The 18,568-nt window shown below is 39.4% G+C and overlaps 1 protein-coding gene across 1 annotated transcript in view; it reads right to left on the bottom strand.

The window, feature by feature from the left end:
* CCDC88C (coiled-coil domain containing 88C) overlaps positions 1-18,568 on the bottom strand; it is a 94,976-nt gene that overhangs the window by 10,559 nt on the left and 65,849 nt on the right. The window contains exons 14-25 of the mRNA XM_084208149.1: positions 18,054-18,191; positions 15,583-16,653; positions 13,231-13,358; positions 12,211-12,352; positions 11,408-11,596; positions 10,875-11,036; positions 9,477-9,754; positions 4,689-4,832; positions 3,161-3,347; positions 2,782-2,927; positions 1,499-1,588; positions 489-730 (exon numbers count right to left, since the gene is read on the bottom strand). Coding sequence (XP_084064275.1) covers positions 489-730; positions 1,499-1,588; positions 2,782-2,927; positions 3,161-3,347; positions 4,689-4,832; positions 9,477-9,754; positions 10,875-11,036; positions 11,408-11,596; positions 12,211-12,352; positions 13,231-13,358; positions 15,583-16,653; positions 18,054-18,191 — 2,917 coding nt within the window. The remainder of the gene's footprint in view (positions 1-488; positions 731-1,498; positions 1,589-2,781; positions 2,928-3,160; positions 3,348-4,688; positions 4,833-9,476; positions 9,755-10,874; positions 11,037-11,407; positions 11,597-12,210; positions 12,353-13,230; positions 13,359-15,582; positions 16,654-18,053; positions 18,192-18,568) is intronic.

Genomic DNA, 18,568 nt, shown 5'->3' with positions numbered 1-18,568 from the left:
TGCACGTGCACCACCTGCTGGCAGTGGCTGTCAGCCAGCTCATAGCCCTCAAAGAGCCTGAACCACACACTATTCCATAACCCAGCTTTAAATGCTTTGCTGCAAAACTCCCGTAAATGAAGTGTTAGAACCAACTTATTCAGTAACAATGTATTATGCAATACATAAGGGCAAACAGAGGCTGAAGGGAGAAGTTGTAGATAAAAGGAAGAAAGCAAACTAAAACAAAAACAAACCTATTCTCTTCTAGAGTTTACTCAAATTTCTAGCTTAGGGTTTTATGCATACTAAAACTTCTATTGCACTAAAAAAAATCCAACCAAACAAATCCAAAACCAACCAACCAAAAAAAAAAAAACCCACTAAAAAACCCTAAAACAAACAAAAAAGGACATAAAATATAATGTGATTGGGTATTAACATATCCTATATATTAAATCTTTTTAAAAAAAATTTCAGCTCATGAATTTAGGTTGGACATTGCTTACCTTTGTTTGAAGAACACCCAGGGCTCTCTCTCTCTTCCACAGGGTTTGACCCTTGAGAGGTATTATCCTGAGCCTCGTGTTGATGTTTCAATTTTTGGGAGGCAGATGGAGAGTTTACCATCTCTGGGGATTCAGAATGCCACGTGGGGCTTTCTGCTGCTGGTCTCAACCGCTCCCTTGGGGTCTCCTTCTTTGGCTTGATAAATTTGACTAAGGCTCTGGCTCCAATCCAGGGGTTTTTCCTGATAAAGCAGGTTTTGTGAATGAAATTCAGAAAATGCTACAAGAAATACTCCCCAAAGAAGTTTACAGCTGTGCTAAAGTCATCAAGCCATCCTACATTTTTTGTTTGCTGTCATGAATTGGTTCAAAAAATGCACCATGAATTTCACAGCACTTGATCCATTTCCCTAGTGAAGTCAAAATTGCTTTTACAGAAATATTTCTTCAGCATGAGAAATGTGAGAAAGACAACTGTTCCCTCTGCTAGAAATCTAAACTACACATATGGGCCACATAAGACATTCTTACAGTGTGACAAACTCCACTACAGGAACAGACTGAGGAGGAAAAATGAAAGCTGCTTTGAAGCCTCATTGCTAAGGTTATCAGTCAGAACTATGTATAGTGGAATTAATTTGGCTCTTTTTTGTTGTTTTTAGTATAATTTTTAAGTCTTTCTCTCCAACAGACTGGTTATCCCTTGCTTTGAAAGAGCAGCTCTGAAAGCTCCTAGTGCTGCTTAGTCACCATACAGGGAGCAAAGTGGTTCTTTCCCAATTGTTTTGGGAGGTTCAGATTCCTGTATTAATACAGAGGGTCCCACATCAGGCTCTGTACATTGGCACAACCTGCTGCTTCAAATAATATTTTGCAGAGTAAGAGGGAAGAGACAAGTGGAGACGACACTACCCTTAATTCAGATGAAGTTTCTGTTATCCCCAGTTATGGAGAGCCCTTTCTTGCCCTCACTGATGTGTACAGCAGAACTGAATCCATGTGGAACCTACTTTTTTGGAGCAGGATCATGGAACTTGTACTGGTCCATTATCTTCTCTTCAAGCTTTTCCTTATGTCTTCTTAAGGCATTCAATTTATCACTGTGAGGAGGGAAAGCATATTCTGAGTCATCTGTATGAAATTAAGCATAATCAAAAAACTGAAGACCAAAAGCCACCAAGAGAAGAAAGAGACTGAAATACCTTCCTCTCCTGAACCTTCAGGATTCACAGTCTGTTTGGAGAGGGCAAATGCAAAAGCCTACCAACCATGCTGATGGGTGATTTTTGTGCAAAAAAGCATGAAAGGTGAAAAAACAACAGTAGATGGTGGTGCAAGATTGCAAACTAATATCTCAGGCAGATTTTGTTTGGTGGGTGTTAAGACTAACTGTGGTTCTTACTGATTATTTTGTTAACCTACACAGGGAAGTTGGCAAATCTTATTTTCATTCAAGTAGTAAGGCAAATGTACCTCCATCAAAGAACAGTCAGACACCAGGATAAACAGATCAGAGAACATCTGGACTGTATTCAACCTATTTCAGCAAACTATTTCTAACACTTCAATTATATAAGCCAGTAGTGCCATAAAACTCAACTCAGTAACTCCTACATCATCCTGATGTGCTTAAACTAAAATTCTTGGGGTTACAAACATTTTTCTTCCTTCTTTCAAACCTACAAGAGAAATTCACTGCAGTGAAAACAAGATTCTTTGTAAACACACAGTGTATCTTTAAATAGGACAGCTCACTTCAACCTGGGCATGAAGGACACAGCAATGTCCATGTATGTTGATGTCTGTATCCTTAAAAACAACATGAAAGCAGGTATTTCTTGAAATGCAAATGAAAAATGCAAGAGGGGTATGAGTATTTCCTATTCTCAGGAACCTAAATACAAAATAACTCTAATAAGACTATATTTTTGTTGCAACTTGGCTGTTTTCCAAAACCTTAAAACTCTTTCCCAGCCTCCTCTTCTTTGAGAAGTACCACTGGGTTTAGCATTCCATCTTTTCTAACTGTATTTTCCACATAGGTTCACCTGTATTATTTGAAAAGAGCTGTGTTTGCCCAGGTGTTTTGTAAGCAACCCTTTGCAGTAAGGCAATGTGGAAACATTTTGGGCTCTTCCATTACACTTATCTCCTACCAAACATCCCCTTTTCCAATAGATATCAAGAAGACCTATCATTCCACTGCCTGCTCTTCTAGTCCTGATACATTATTTGTATTCTGCATTTGTTTAGATTACTTAAGGTTTCACAATTCAAATCTCTTTTTTCTTACATGTACTGTTTCTGTTCTTCATGATACTGCTCCTTGCTCTCCATGTTCTGCTCCAATAACATCTGATTCTGCTGGCTCAGCATCTGAATCTGACTCAGGAGATGATGGTTTTCTTCTTCCAGATTTCCCTTTAGACGGGACAGGAGCTATTAAACAAGACAAATTAATCTTTCCTCTTCATCTGGCTTCCCTGGAGTGCACCATAATCAAGATAACACAATAGCATTGCAACCTAAAATAAAAACGATACACTTCAAACTATATGGGGGTGCTGTTTCATAGTTTAACCTTCTATATACAGCAGGTCCAAAGCTTCACACCATGTATGGCGGCTCTCTAACCCAAAAGCAGCAGTAGCTGGGTATTCACAGCTACTCACCTCACAGTGGTTATCCAGCTTGGTCAGAGAGATATCCATGGATTGGTGCTGTTCTTTCAGCTCATCATAGCGAGCTTGCCAGCGATTCAACTCCAGCTGAGAGTTGTTCAAGGAAGTTTTCAGCTCTTTAGTGTGTGAATGGAGCCCTTCATACTCTGCCTTTAGTTGGTTGTGCAAAAAATTCACCCTAAACACGAAGAAGACAGCCCATGAAGGACACTTCCCAGAAATGACCTCCCATTCAAAGACCACACCATCAGTTTGCAGCTCTCACTAAATCAAGCATAGTTCCAAAGAGTCACTCCTAAGGACATTTTTATTCTAAGCATTCAATACAATTTTAAGAAGTAGTGGTAACATTACAAAAAAAATTCAAATTTACAAAATAACTGAAAGGAAAATACATGAAAAATAAAACTGCCATTTCTTCAATATGTAAGAAACATACTACAAATTTCTGAGGCACAATGTATTTAAGAGCATTGGGATATAAAGACAGCTCTATGTGGCACAAATAAAGAAAACTCACATGTTATTTTTTTATCCTGATGCATGAAATATGAGCATTTAAGTGCCCTGAAGTGTCAAACACTGTGGTGTTGTAAGAAGATACTGTGGCATTCTTTTACACTTTTAGGTAAATCTAAAAACGTCTACAAATCATGAAGGCATAACATTAAATAACTAAATGAACAGATTAAATTCTGTATCTGCTGACAGATAAGCCAGCCCTGCAATCAACATTATGCAACATCTTTGTCCCTAGGAAAATGAATTAGGAACAGCAAACTTGAGAAAACCTCTCGAGAGCCCTGTACTGTTCTCAAGTACACTTGAACAACTGTAGCTCAACTTAAAATGTGATTTTTAAATATGATTCAACCTGACATTGCTTTAACTTGATATGGTCTTGGATCCTTATTCGTACCAAAGAGATTGTCAAAACACCTTTGTAGTATGAACAAGGTTACAAGGAGGACTTTGGGTACGGCTCTCAAAAGGGGGGCTCTGCCCTAAGTTAACAGCTACCCACTGATCAAGAGTCTCTAAGACTGCTTTTAATAACAGGAATGGCAATTTTCTCTGGGCAGCAGAAAATAAACAATGGTAACTCGGAGCTAAAATCATATTGTGTAAAAACCACAAACCAGTGCTGCACAAGGGGAAAAAAGCCAGTATAATTTGGGGGCTTGAGCACTTGCCTTTAGGCATTTTTCTACCTAAAGGCAAGTGCTTGCAAACAATTCACTGCAGAAAATGCTTTTGAACTGAACCAACCACATGTAGAAGTTTATTTTGTATGAGCCAAGGTCCCAGGTCTGATCACAAATTAACAGTATTGGTTGACAGTATTCATGAAGCTGACAATCTTTAACAAGTAAAAATTACCAAATCAACAATAACAAAATAGAGAGAAAAGAACAGACACGTTATATGAAGGCACTTCAGAGCAAAGGCAAAACATACATGTTTTGCATAATTGACTTTTAATTGATATATATATAACAATTTAGCAAAGAAACCATACCTGTCCAGTTCCTCCCTCAGCTTCTGATTTTCCCCAGTGGTTATTGCATTTGATCTTCTCTCTTGTTGCAGAACCTCTCTCTCACTTTTTAAAACTAATTCCAACTCCTCCAATTCTGCCTTGTGTTTTGTTAAACTGTTGTATCTGCAAAAGGAAGAATAGCATACACTCAGCTTTCATTTAAACATTTTTCTTTCTCTGGGTTAATATTTTTAATAGGTAATATCACAATGATTAGAACACATCTTTTTTTCTGGCTTTATTTATTTCATCCACATTTATGTGATTAAGCTTCTAAGCTGAAGAATTCAACACTCTGCATGAAAATTCAACTTGTATACAAGTCAGCAGAGAAGACTTCAGGAAAAAAAAAAAAAAGAAAAAGAAAAGCATATTTTAAGGAAACTGAAACACAATTGTCAGAATCTTACTTCAATTTCAAATTCTGGTCATTCAGTAAGAGCATGAGATTCTGCAAAATAAGTGGAAACTACACCACTAACAAGAATCCCAGTCACAAATAACTGACAGTGGCAACTAGAAAGTAACTCCCAAAAAGCAAGAGGAAAACAGTGCAATGAGCAAGGGTTTGTTAGGTAGCCACCTAATCCATATTAGGTTATATGCATTGGTAATAGCATCCTGCACATCTACTGATCTCCTGCATATTTCAGGCAGATGATGAGGTATCAGTGAGTTGACAGCAAAACACCTTTAAGCAGAGACTGCCTCACCTGCTTGAGTTGCTCTATTTGCTCATTAGTGAAAAAACCAAGAGCAAAACCAGTGCTCGCATCCAGGCTTCCACTATTACCTGGTTTATATAACTTGTGCATAAACCATTCAGAGCAGGGAGATGGGGAGAGAGAGAGGGCTGATGCCATCAGCCTTCTCTTTAATTTTGATCTCTAGAATGCTAAAATAACCGAGGTGTGGAACAACTTCCCTGATATTTAGCACAGACATGGATTAGGCATGCTCAGCCTCCCTGAGGTGCAACACCACCTGCACCCAGAAAACTGAGAAGAACGAGGTGGACTGAGGCAGCAAGCTGTTCCCAGATCTTTTTTCCCCTCTGGTGGCTTCTGTCAGAATCTCTCTGTGCCCACACACACCAGCAGAGGCCACTGGGGCCACTGGTGCAGTAAATGTCCAAAGTCATCAGCACAATTTTTGGTCACTGTAATAAAAGGGTATTTCTCCAAACTATCACATATATCTGTATCAAAAATGGAGAAATACTCTTCCAAGCACTTTTAAAAGAGAATCTAGGCCGAAAACGCAGCATTGCTTAAAAAGCTAAAGAGAACAAGCATCTTTCTGTGACTCTCATGCCAGCAGAGATGAATGCAGAGCAGTTACTCTGCAGCCATGAAAACTTCAAAACAAAACCAAAACCAGCAGACAGCACCAAATACACTTACTCCTGCCAACTTGTTTTTCTTTCAGGCTACCATTCCATTCATCCCAGGGTCAAATTACAGCCTGTCCCAAATTCCAGTCCATTGAAGGGCCACACAGGAAAGTACCTGTCTCCTAGACAGAAGCTGCTTTATGCTACTCATTCCCAGTAACAGCAGTAGAGTTTAATTAACCTTATTTATTTGTTTTCTTGCTTCATTCAGCTCTGGGACATTTCAAATTCAATGTCCATACAACAAATGGAAGAACCTGAAAGCAGAGGAAGGTTTCACATCCAGCTCCAAGAAGCATTTTAGACAAACTGTGTGCCAATGCAGAGTCTGAGAACACAAACTCCAGTCAGTCCTTTGGCAGAGATTACCATGGCTGTCTCTGCAGAAATTGCACTGTAAATTCTTTTGCTGTCTCTGTATGTAGGGCTACTCTGTTCATTTTTTTCCAACTCCTCTATGTTTTAAAGAGGGCTCCTTAGAGAGGAGGAGGATACTGGTCCAGTGTTACCAGCCAGCCCACCACCACAGGCTGCCACACTGAGCCTGAGGTAGACCACAGCTGCTCCCCTAGTTGTTAGGTGAGAGGTAGGAAAGAGGAGAGAGACTGTCTGCAAAACTGGAAATGACTGTTCATGTCTGATGAAATGATTTTGTCCTAATGAAATCCTCAGGCAAAATCTTCTTGTAGTACAAATTCAGCCTGGAGTTTACAATTTGAGCTCAATCTGTGCAATCTCTACCACCAGGGACCAGGTTACCTTTCCTGTAGGTTATTCAACACTCATGTTCAGTTCACTTTTTAAGGCATCAGGCTTTTCGACAGAAGAGTTTCAAAAAGATTTTCTTATACATGCATATAGAATTCATTTTGGCTGTGACACAATCCATTCCTAGGACTGAGGAAATGTAGTCCTCTTTACTCCTTTTGACTTTTATTCTTTCTCCTGCTTTTTGAAGAGAAATACTATGGCTAGATATTTGAGACTGAGACAACTTAAGATGATGTTCAGCTATGATAAGAAGTGTGACAAAAGGAACCCAGAAAAATAACTACCAGGCACCCCGGTAATATAATAATACAACTCCCTGTAATATGTAACCCTACAAAGCAGGGATTCTTTTCCCAGGGTCTCTGCAGGATTAGACTTCTCCAGACTAAGCCACAAAGAAATGCTCAGAGATCTGTTAATCATCTGTAGCTACAAAATTATTACCTTCCCTTAGTAACATGCAATATGTAAAGCAGTTTCAAAAATGCAGAAGAAGCCAGCCTTTCTGTGTTCACTGAGACAGTCAGACAGACACCTCAAAGTCAAAAAACTGCTATTAATGGTAAATGACCCTAACATACTAACTCTTCTCTTCTTGCTGAGCCAAACCCACACATCTGTGGTTTGCTGGGCTATGACAGACCATTTCACTGCAGTTACAAACAACCCATTATTAAATCTCCACTGCAGTGTTAATATGTGCAGACAGAACTAAAAGAGGTTTAATGAAGTTTGCTCAGGTGCAGAAAATATTCTGTGGTTAGAATGCAGCAGAGTGAACTACACAAACCTTTGGGACCTTGGCTATACATATTGTTGGATGTGCACAAACTAACTAAAGTCGCTGTGGATCTTCCTAGACAAGCTGCAGTCATAGCTTTGTGTGGAAGTGTAATCAGGCCTTAAGCAAGAGAACTCTTATTACAATGCTATCACCAGCTGAGGAAAACCAATCACCTTGGAGTTGTGACAGGCAAAATCCATCTCCTAAACACCACACAAGAAAACTTCTTGGTTGCACTGAGCTGCTCAGGGGAAAATTTAGCTGGTGGTGCATTCTAGCTGAACTTGAAAGTGAAATATCCCATCTTAGCAGTCAAATACCTTAGTTAAAAAGAAGAGGTGTAAGAAAACTTTTCTTATGTTACTCTTTCTCCCTTCTGCTCCCTCAGTAGCATATGATGGAGGGAGAACAAAACATGCACTAAAAAAGTAGCTTGTGGCTTTTTTCCTGACAGCCAAATGGAGTCCTTGGACAAATCACCTTGATAAGCATCTTTTAAGACTGATCTGCTGAGGAGGATACTGCACACTTAGTACTGCCAAACTCAACTTGTTTTGAATATAGAGAAGGCCACCATCTGCTCCCCTGCAACACCTCTCACCAGGAGTCACATCTCAGAAAGAGAGTCCAAACTGTTAATGATTACAGCGCACCAAGCACCCACCTCTATAGATAACCTATGCTTTTGAAAAACACTTTTTCCTTAGGCTAGAGCTGCTTAGTGTTTGGTACTCATCAAGCAAAGAACACAGCAAATTGCCTTAACACACTGAAGTGTAGTAATCTCAAGCAAAGCCTGAATCAATGAGAACCATTAATCAGTCTGAGAAAGACTTGGTAAGCAGGAACAGTGTCTGTGTAATCACTTACAGCTCATTTAGTTGACAGCCAAGCAGCTGTCCTGTCACACAGCCTCAGTGGATATTTTAATCACAATAGTTTACTTCTGTACTTTATAAAAATCTAGCACATATTGTACTTGCCAGCTCCTTAGTCTTTCGGGAAGAAAAGTTTAGCACCAGTTTTTAGTCACCATCAAGGATCACCACTAAGCTGCTCTGAACCCAACTCATGATCTTGCACAGAAATTAAATCTAAATAAAAGTGTTTTGAGGAAAATCACTGAAAAATATAAGAGACTGAGAGGTAGGCAGAGCAGCATTTTTATAGTAGTATATTATATATATTGTTCAATCCATGCACAATTGTCAGAAAATGACAGTGATTAGAGATGAAACAATTAACAGTTTACTGATTTCCTAATTCAACTGAAGGGCCTGAAGCAAAAGCTACAGATTATGAGAACTACAAGAAAATTAATAATACATCGTTATTTCATAGGTCAATATAGCTTCCTTCAGAGAGCCTCCTTTGACATGACATGGATGTCACAAGGTTCAATGATTGAAATTTCTCAAGGTACACACTACTCAGATATAGGTGACCTGCAGACTTTATGGTAAGGAGAGAGACTCCACACAGTAGAAGTGGAGAATATTTTTAATGCTGTATGTCATTATACCACAAATCCTTAAATGCAGTAGAAGCATTTAAGTTACTTCTGACAAAGCATCCAAGATCTAAGCCCATGTTTGCTGAATATCACCAGAGTCACCTCTGTTCTGCCACCTTTAGAGATCTAAAATCTAGAATTTTCCAAATATTTTCATCTAATATCCCAATGACAATAGGAGTGACTAGGCACTTTTTCAGGGCAACAACTTTGTAATTCCTGTTTGTAATTGGAGACAACATTTAAGGCTAAAATTGTAACATAGGCACATTCTCGCTACACTATACCCCTGAGCAGTGAGCGTACCTCTCACGCAGACCTTTGTGCTCCAGATCCAGGGTTTTGTGTAATGTTTTCAGGCAGCTGTGCTGATTTATTAGCTTTTCATACTCTGCAGACTGCCGTTCATGCAGTGAAGCAAGGTGTTCATGGTCCTGAAGCAATGATTCATACTCAGCTTTCAGCTGCTCCTTCTGTTTCAGTAGATTTTCATTCTCGTTCTCCTTGGCTGTCTGCTGATTTTGCAGTAAAGTATTCTGGGCCGTCAGTGAAGCACTCTGGGAGCTGAGAGTTGAATTTTCTACCTGAAGTTTTGCAAGTACAAAGTATTACTTATTCACATCTCCTGGTACATACAACAAATATTTTCTAGCAGCTTACATCCATATAGATTTAGTCAAGAATGCCTACACTGCCTTGTCAACTTAAGACATCGATGTACAGTTTGGCATCATTTTGGGATTACTGCTGGCAGTATGCACCACAAAAAGCTATGCTGTCAGTAGTATGAAAATTATCACAATAACCTCTAAATTGAAAATACATTGTTTTACCAGAAGCTCTTGAGCCGAAAGACCAAGATGATCTGGAATACTTACAACTCAACTGCATCTGACAATCATGATCAGAGTCAAAAGTTATTCTGTATTTGTGTACAAGTAATGAAACTCAAGTTCACCCTAATTCAGAAACATTAACTGCGCTACTGTGTATGTGGACAGTACTCCTAACAGGTCTGGTTTCAGTAGAAAGATGGTGCACTAATTTATATAAGTCAATTACAGATAGGAAACAATTAATGAGAACAAAAAACCCCCATCTCTCCACCTCTGAACATGCAAGAGGAAAACCTTGAAAAGTGCAAGTCATGCAAGAGAAACAGAGTTAATCCAATGTTGTCCTTCGAAAGTCGTCATCTTCTCAAAGTAAGTTCATTTTTTCAAGTCAAGTAATTTTTATGAGTATCTTTTCCACTGGCAACTTTGACATTTGGTCTGAAAGTCTGAAAACTGTCACTGGAGCTCATTGCAACAACGCCTAAGGGGAGCTGACTTGCATCCTCTTTCCATTTCTGCTGAGCTCTTTCACAGGCATAGCATTAACACGAAAAAGAAAAGCTTTTTTTTATTTCAGAAGTGTAGCTTCTGGAATAACACATCTGGATTTTGCTATATTAATTTTAATTTATTCTCTCTAAATAACCACCTTCTTGCTGAACGTAGTTACCAGACATTAGCTACAGACCCAATTTCCCTTCTAGCTTGGAGATATTCAGACCTCAAACGGAGCTCCACCTCCTGGGCTTCATCTTTCCATCACTACATCAGCCTACCAACACAAACATTTCATTATTGGCTGTCATCTCCTCCACACTACTGTAATCAAATCCAACCTCCTGGTACAGAGGCACAAAGATGTTCTAACCTGAAGTTTGGCTGTCTGTGTCTGCAGGGCAGTGTTATGCTCTTGAAGGAAGACATTTTGCTTCTGTAGTGTCAGGATCTGATTGTTGAAGGAGACATTCTGTGATTCCAAATGCTTTAGCTGTTCCTTAAGTAGCTGCTTCTCAGTATGCAGGGCTGCATTCTGAAAGAGAGATGGCATTGAAGGGGTGACAGGAAGAAAAGAAACAGCTGTCCTGATTATCTGGAGTCTTATCACAGATGAGAACCAATTAGTGATGATCATTCTGCAACAAAGGCATAAAAAAACCTCTTTGCAGCATTAAAAAAAGGTAGGACAGATGTTAACACACAGGATTACTCCTTGCAAAGATGGGACAAGATGGACACAAGACACAGGAAGCACTTTCCTACGAGACACCCAAGGAATCTGGTAGACTTGGGTGCTCCAGAAAGCCTACCAGCTTCCTTTAAGCTCAAAAATCCAGTTTCCACCAACCCACTCAAGAGCACAAGAGAAGTCTATGAGCTAAGAGGAAACAGGAGAAGGCTTACATTCCTTTCCAGTTCAATGGCTCTGTCCTTCAGTTTCAGCAGCTCTGTAGTAGCCTCTTGGTGCCCTGCTTCCAATTTCTCACTCATTTGCTGGTTGGCAATGAGCTTCTCTGCTGAATTCCTCAGTGACTTCTGAGCATACTGCCCATCCTGCTGACTCTGCTTGAGTGCATCAAAGTCCTTCTTTACCTACACAATCAACAAGCAACAACCTTCAACACTGAAGGAACTGGAATAAGGCATTGATAATAATGGGATATGTCACTCCTCTCTTGCACTGTACAGACTTTCAGAGATTCAACAACCATTACCCCACTTCACAGAGAAGGAAGCTGAGACACAGACAGGTGGAAGAATCCACGTCTCTTGGCCTCCAGTCAGGTGCCTTTAGACTCAAGCTCACTGTCACCTAACAAACAGGCTGTTCTTAGGGGAGATGTTTCAACTGCAGTCTTCCTCAGCCTATGTCTCCACTAAACAAGGCAGAAAAACACAGCCATGCCAATGAAAAAAACCATGGGAAACCAGATCTACAAAGAGCAGTTAATCCAAGAATTTTGTGTCATTACATAGAAAGGGACAAAAAAAAAAAAAAAAAAAGAAAAAAAAAAGAAAAAAAAAAAGGAAGTCCAGTGGAAAAAAGGTTCTTAGGAAGGATGTGTATAGGGAAGGGCAACAAGAAGAGCAAACCTGTTCTTCAATTAAAAAAAAAAAAAAAAAATCAAACCTCAAACCAAAAAATCCCCAAGCATATGAATGTGCAGAACTGCAATGTGAAAATTAAAATTCACTTAAGCTCTTACCATATTTAGGTCATTCTGTAACTGCTGGTTCAAGTTCAGAAAGTCTTTCACTTGAGCTTCCAGCATTGCAATCTTCTCCTCTTTCACAGCTAGAGTTGATTTTAGTGCTGATTCAGTTTTGCTTTCCAAAACCTTGTATTTTCTGAAAAATATGATAATAGCTTTCAGGTGTCTGGCAGTAGGATATGAGCCACCATCTAAACAGCAGACTTCACCTTCACCCGTTCCAAATCTCACTGCATGTTAAATTATACATGCCTGCCTCTTCAGGAAAATTATTTCCTCTACTGCTGCAGTTTACTACTGATATATTATAGCTGGGGCATTCACTTATGGAAAATCCAATCAATTTTAATAGAGATTAACACCAGCATGGTTCTACAGAAATACCAAAGAGTTACATAACTTGAAAGAAAATTAATTTCTCTCTTTTTCCCATAATTACACCACAGAAAACTCTTCTAATGGCTCTTTTGTAGATTCTTAACAAGGAGGAAGATCCACAATTTAAAGATTCCTACAAGATGGGGAGGTTTCTCTAAGCAGGTCTTACCTTGAAGCCAATATACACATAGGTTATTGGGATTTTCTGTTCATTACTATAGAACTTAAAAAGGAATTCCTTGCCACCAGATATTCCTTAGGCAACATCCATATTTATATTAACAGGTATCTAGACCACCAATTACATGAAGTAATGACAGACACTGTTTAATAGACACCATTCTACATGAAGAGAAATACACACTGAAATAGCTACCCAACTACTCTGCTGGGGAGTACAAAGGAACTGTAACACCACTACTAGCATGGAGACAGAAAGTGGCATTTCTTCCTTTCGCTCAAGAAAATGCTTTGCAAAACTTACATTATACTGCCAAGCTTGCCTCAGAAAAATGTGGTTTATGTCCAAAACTGTTAAGGGTAATGGCAAGGAGGCAGATGAGAACCAAAAAGAAAGGCAAAGGGCTTCAGTCAGGCTGAGTCAAAAGAATGACTAGAAGAGCGCAGTTTCCTTACGTGTCATCATTGCCATTATCATCCTCCAGCAGCAACTCTTTGTTCAATCCCATCTTCTCCAGTTCCTGGCTCAGTTTGTCCAGCTCACTAGACAACTTTTGACTCTTCAGCTTCTCCAGGACCAAATCCTGAAACAGCATTAACACAATTAGTTGCTATGCAAAGGGTGGTGGTAATTATCCAGCACTATACATTTTTTTAAGAGTACTGAAAAATTCATTGGATAAAATCCTAGTTTCAAGTAGGTCAGCTAAAATTCTTCATCAGTGACAGCTGAGTGCAGAATTAAACTGATTGGTTTTATTTATAGGTCACTTGAAATAAATCTGCAGAATGCTTCTTTTGGCCTTTGTTTCGCTCACTGTACTGAACTACTTCTGCCAACACTGGCTTTGTGCCTGCCTGCTGAAAGAGGGAATGTGCAGACCAGGAGACACCACGCCATCTCTGTGCCACACGAGGATGTGTGCAGGGCAGGGGACACCAGCAGGGGGAGTTTCCACCTCTCAGCTAGGACAAAAAGCCCTGCCAGCACTGGCACACGCACACAGGAGTAACAGGACTTCAGTATGAAGTCTCCTGAGGTATTGTGGCTATGATGTTATTACCAAGGGACTTGGTAACAGGGTCAGCAGTGAATAATGCACTGAGTTTCTCACATATGGTAAATTACGGCCCAAAATTTCAAAAGTGTAACCACATTGTAGAGTAAGAGACAGGACAGCCCTGGACATGAGAGCTTGGTCACTTATTCTGGTATCTACTGATGCAGCCTGGTTTCATTTAGGTTTCTTTGGGAAGAAACTAAAGCAGAACCCAGCAAGAAAGTCATACAAGGAGAAAACTTGGTGGTGCTGTACCAGAAGGTATATTTGGACAATGCTTTGCTGTTGTGCCAGTAAAGTGGTCTGTGTGGACATGGCCTGGAGAGACTCAGTGCCACCTGCATTTCTAAAAAGCACAGATTATTTTTGAGGCATAGCTAAGTGCAAAGATCCCTACCATTCAAAATTCTCTGAAATACAAATGCACCATAGAGATCTACACTGCTTGTGTTTCTAAAAGTTTTCTTAAACATGTGAAGAACAAAAAAGCTACTGAAGAACTTTTAAATAAAAAAAAATTATCCTGAATATCAAACAGAATGAAAAATAAAATTTTATAAAATTACTTTGTCAATCCGTAGTTATTCAATAGTCCTCTGACATCAAAAATTTAGCCATGAATTCATTCACATGGCAAGGTAAAAAATATGGTTAAGGTCAGTGCCAGTCTAGTGATCTGTAAACAGATCAATATCCATTAACTCCTTCTGCAGGATCCATAGAAAGTAACTAAAGAAAAGATAGGCTACTCTATGGGTGTGCACCACCAGAAATCTGCAAAATTCTGAGACTGGAAAGATTATAGAGCAGCCTTTTCAGAAATTATATTATTTTAGTAATTTTTAAGGAAAGTCAGATAGAAACAGAAATTGGGACTGTTTCAAGTGTCTCTGACAGACTTTATTTCTCCTCCTCAAAATTACACTAATGCTTCAAAAATTGAAATAAAACTAAACCTTGAGGTAAGCAATTGCTTACTGTATTAATCTTGCTAAACTTATCTGTTTCACTGAGCTACTGCAGCACAACCCTCTTCCATTTTAATAGTCCTTCACAGGAAATCTGGTGCTGGCAGGACAAGAGCAGCCAGGACAGGCAATGAGAGCAAACTGCAATAATCTGAATCTGCTCATAGGCCATGTATAAGAGTGTCAGGCTCTGGGACACACATCCTCAGACTGCCAATGTCTTAATGCTTGGCACAGGGAGAGATCACTGCTGCTTAGCATGCCCTCATCCAGCAGGGAAGCATTTGGGAAAAGATGCTGTAAGGTAGTTGTAAAGCAAAATCTTGGTGCAGCTGGTTTAGGTTAGTCATTTGGGATGGTTTTGACTCTCAGGTCTAGAAATTTCTAGCACTTCCTGAGGACACATAGACATCCCTGTTCTGAAAGAGACAATCTCCCTTGCTGGAGATCTCAAGTTAGCAAATAATTTTGTAGTCATGGTTAGAGAAAGCATCGAAGTGTTTGGTTAACAGGCACCGCATAAGAACTGCTGTAAAATTTTATTCTGCATGAAAAAAATATGTAATTTAGAGACTGTATTGTGGAGACACAAAATGGATACTGCACAACTGCACCATGCAGTTCTTGGCATGTTCCACTTTCCAAGGCAACACTTTCAAGTGACAGTTGTTAAGGCTGTGAAGATCTCCTGTGGGACAGATATATCCCTTTAGTACTAGACTGAGCTGAAAAAAAAATAAAAATAGCACCATCAAACCCAGTAGAAATAACTTGCTTACCTCTCTCAGTGTAGCTAGTGTTCTCTTATCAATTGTAACTTGCTTTAGGAGGTCTTTATTGTCCTTTTCAAACTCTTTCAGTTTACAAGATGACTCTCTGAATCGAGCAATTTCCTTTTCTAGTGTCTTGTTTTCCTTCTCAGCGACTGCTAGCTTTACTGTACTGTCATCCAAAATAGCATCTTTCAGCTCCACTTGCTGCCAAAGCCGTTTCGTTTCTTTCTCTAGCATTTTTTTGTCTTTTTCTAGCTGAGACATTCCTTGTTCAAGGGCTTTGTTTTCCTTTTCTAAGCTCTCTAGCCGTTTGGCAGAAACCTTTAGCTCTTCAAGGCTCCTCTGGAGGACCTGATTTTCACTCTCCATTCCTTGAACTTCTTTTTCTAATTCCTGGATCCTTTTACTGCTGTTCTCCACAATTTGCTGAAGTCTCTGGTTTTCAGAACTGATACTCTGATAGCTTAGCTCCAGCCTCTCTGATTTCTTGTTCATTGCTTTTAACATTTCCACATTCTTTCTTAAGTCCTCTTTCTCCCTCTCCAAATCTTTATTTTCTGCTTCTATTTGTGCCATTTTTGCGCTAGTAAATCTCATGGTCTCTACCACTCTTCTAAGCTCCAGATTTTCTTCATCCAATTGCTTGTTGTCCCTTTCCAGGTCACCAAGACGGATGGAAATATTTTGTAATGTGTCCAAGGATTTTCTTAATTTCCTATTCTCCACTTCCAGATCACCATTCTCCTGCTCAAGAACTTCCATTTTTTCTGTCACTATTTTCATCGCTGCTGCTTTTTTTGTGAGCTGTTCATTTTCTCTCTCCAGCCGGTGGAGCTCTTTTTCCATCTCTTCCACTCTTTCCACTTTTTCTCTAACCTGGTCAAAATCCTTTTGCAATTGTTTCTTCTCAAATTCCAGCTTGCTCAGTTTGCTACTTGTCTCCGTTACTGTTTCATGAAGGATTTTGTTTTCTTTTTCAATGTCTTTCACTCTTGCCTCGCTGCTCACTTGTGATCTTTGTCTCAGGGATAAGACAACTTGATTAAGGTGATCATTTTCTTGTTTAAGATCTTTTATCTACATAAACAGTTGTGCAAATGTTATTCACCTACTTACAAGTGTGGTACAAATTAGTCCTAAAGCAGAGAGATGACTGTTAACAAAATCATATCCATTCAATCCAAGACAAATTTCTCAGCAAATTATTGATTTGGTAACCAAGAACCCAAACTATTAAAAAAATTGTTTTTAATAAATTAAATACTGCTACATTACTGCTACCATACAAGAAGGCTGGGGCAGAAAGAGAAAGCAGACAGAGGACCTTCAGAGAACACCTTGGAGAAGATGCTTTGCTACAAATCATTCTTAATAGAGGGTATCTTTCAATCTACCTTTACCTTCATCTTGGGGACCTGAAGACTGAAATTATCCCTGGTAAGGTACCAGGAACCTCAGAATACTTGAAAATGTAGAGCAGCTACAGATGTCATTAAAGACATGCACTTCCTGTAAGGACAGTAGACTTACCCCACTGGTCAAATTTCAGCTGATGCAATTGTAATTTAGACTGCAATTTGCATTTGATTCTTATACTAGACAACATCCACACAAATCAAAAGGGCCTAGACTTGAAAAAACCACAAACTATTCTTTTTTAACAACTGGGAATATTTCTGGTTTTACTTCCTGCCCTACCTTCAAACCATTATTAATTCCTGCCACAAGGAATCTGTATTTGTTCTAACTGAAATTTAAGACTTTGTTGGTAAAGTGCAGTTTCCCAGGGAGAAGTCTGGGTAAAAATTCTTCAAGATGAAAAGAACTACACAAATTAGACATTTTGCTATTTAATTTTCACCTCACCAAAACTTAAGAGTAGATTTTAATACAGGTTGAGACTATTCAGACCAGTCTCTAATGATCTGTGTCTGTATTTTTTTAATTTGTCAAATCAGTACAGATGATACTTGCACAAACCTGCAATAGGAGAGTTTTCAGGCATTGCACATTAACTGCAGCACAGTGGTAAAAGCTGAAGGGCAATTAAAATGTCAATCCAGAAGACATAAGTACTTTCTCAGCATCTCTTTTAAACAGAGCAAAAAGGCTGGGTGGCTAAAGACCCTCAACCAAACCAATCATGCCATACAGGTGGTGGAAGACCAACCTTTAGCAACAAAATGGGGATTTATTTGCACATCCTAAAACCAGCTGGTATTCCATTTAGTAAGATCCAAGGGCTTTTACCCCTCAAGGGGGAATGTCTGTTCATATAATAGCCAAGAGCAGGAATCAGCAAAACATGCTGGGCTTTTACACTTGAAGAAGATTTTAACCTAGATTTGAACAAGCTCAACCTGCACTTAATAGCTCTTAAATTGCCTTATCTCCCTGAGAGAACCAGATGCTGTAAATGGCATCACTGAATTACCATTACTGAGCAGGTTGTTATATTACATTTGAAAAGTTCGCACCTGTCTGTCTTTGTCAGCTTTTAGAGTCTCCATGACAACTTGTAGCTGCTCTTTATCTTTTATCAGCTCCTCACTCAAAGTTTCCAAATCTTGATTGCTTTGCTTCTCTTTTTCAATTTGATTTTGCAACTTCTCAATCTGTGAAGAGAACACATGAAAACACATCAACCACAGCTGGACACAAGGACTGTCTGCACTTTAAGTCATTTTGAAGACCAGAGAGAAATGAGATAGGGACTATGGCTAAAAGATTAGATCCCTCTCTCCTGCAGTTACCAGTCTCAGAGGAGGAAATGGACTGTCTTGTTTTCCTCACAGCGCTAAGAATCTTCTTCATGCCTTTTAAGATCAGAGCATATAAGGCACAGCAGTAAGAAATGCTTAGTTCACCTGCCTGCTGAATGCCCTGTTGTGCTCCTGTCAACCGGGATTAAGTTTTTGGTGCTCCCCTTCCTGAGGAACTTGCCTACTCCTAGCCTCTCCATCACTTATCTACCAGTTAATGCAGGCAGTTA

The sequence above is a fragment of the Fringilla coelebs genome (assembly GCF_963513975.1).
Source record: "Fringilla coelebs genome assembly, chromosome: 6".
Lineage (NCBI taxonomy): Eukaryota > Metazoa > Chordata > Aves > Passeriformes > Fringillidae > Fringilla > Fringilla coelebs.
This window is presented reverse-complemented; position numbering and strand designations above follow the sequence as displayed.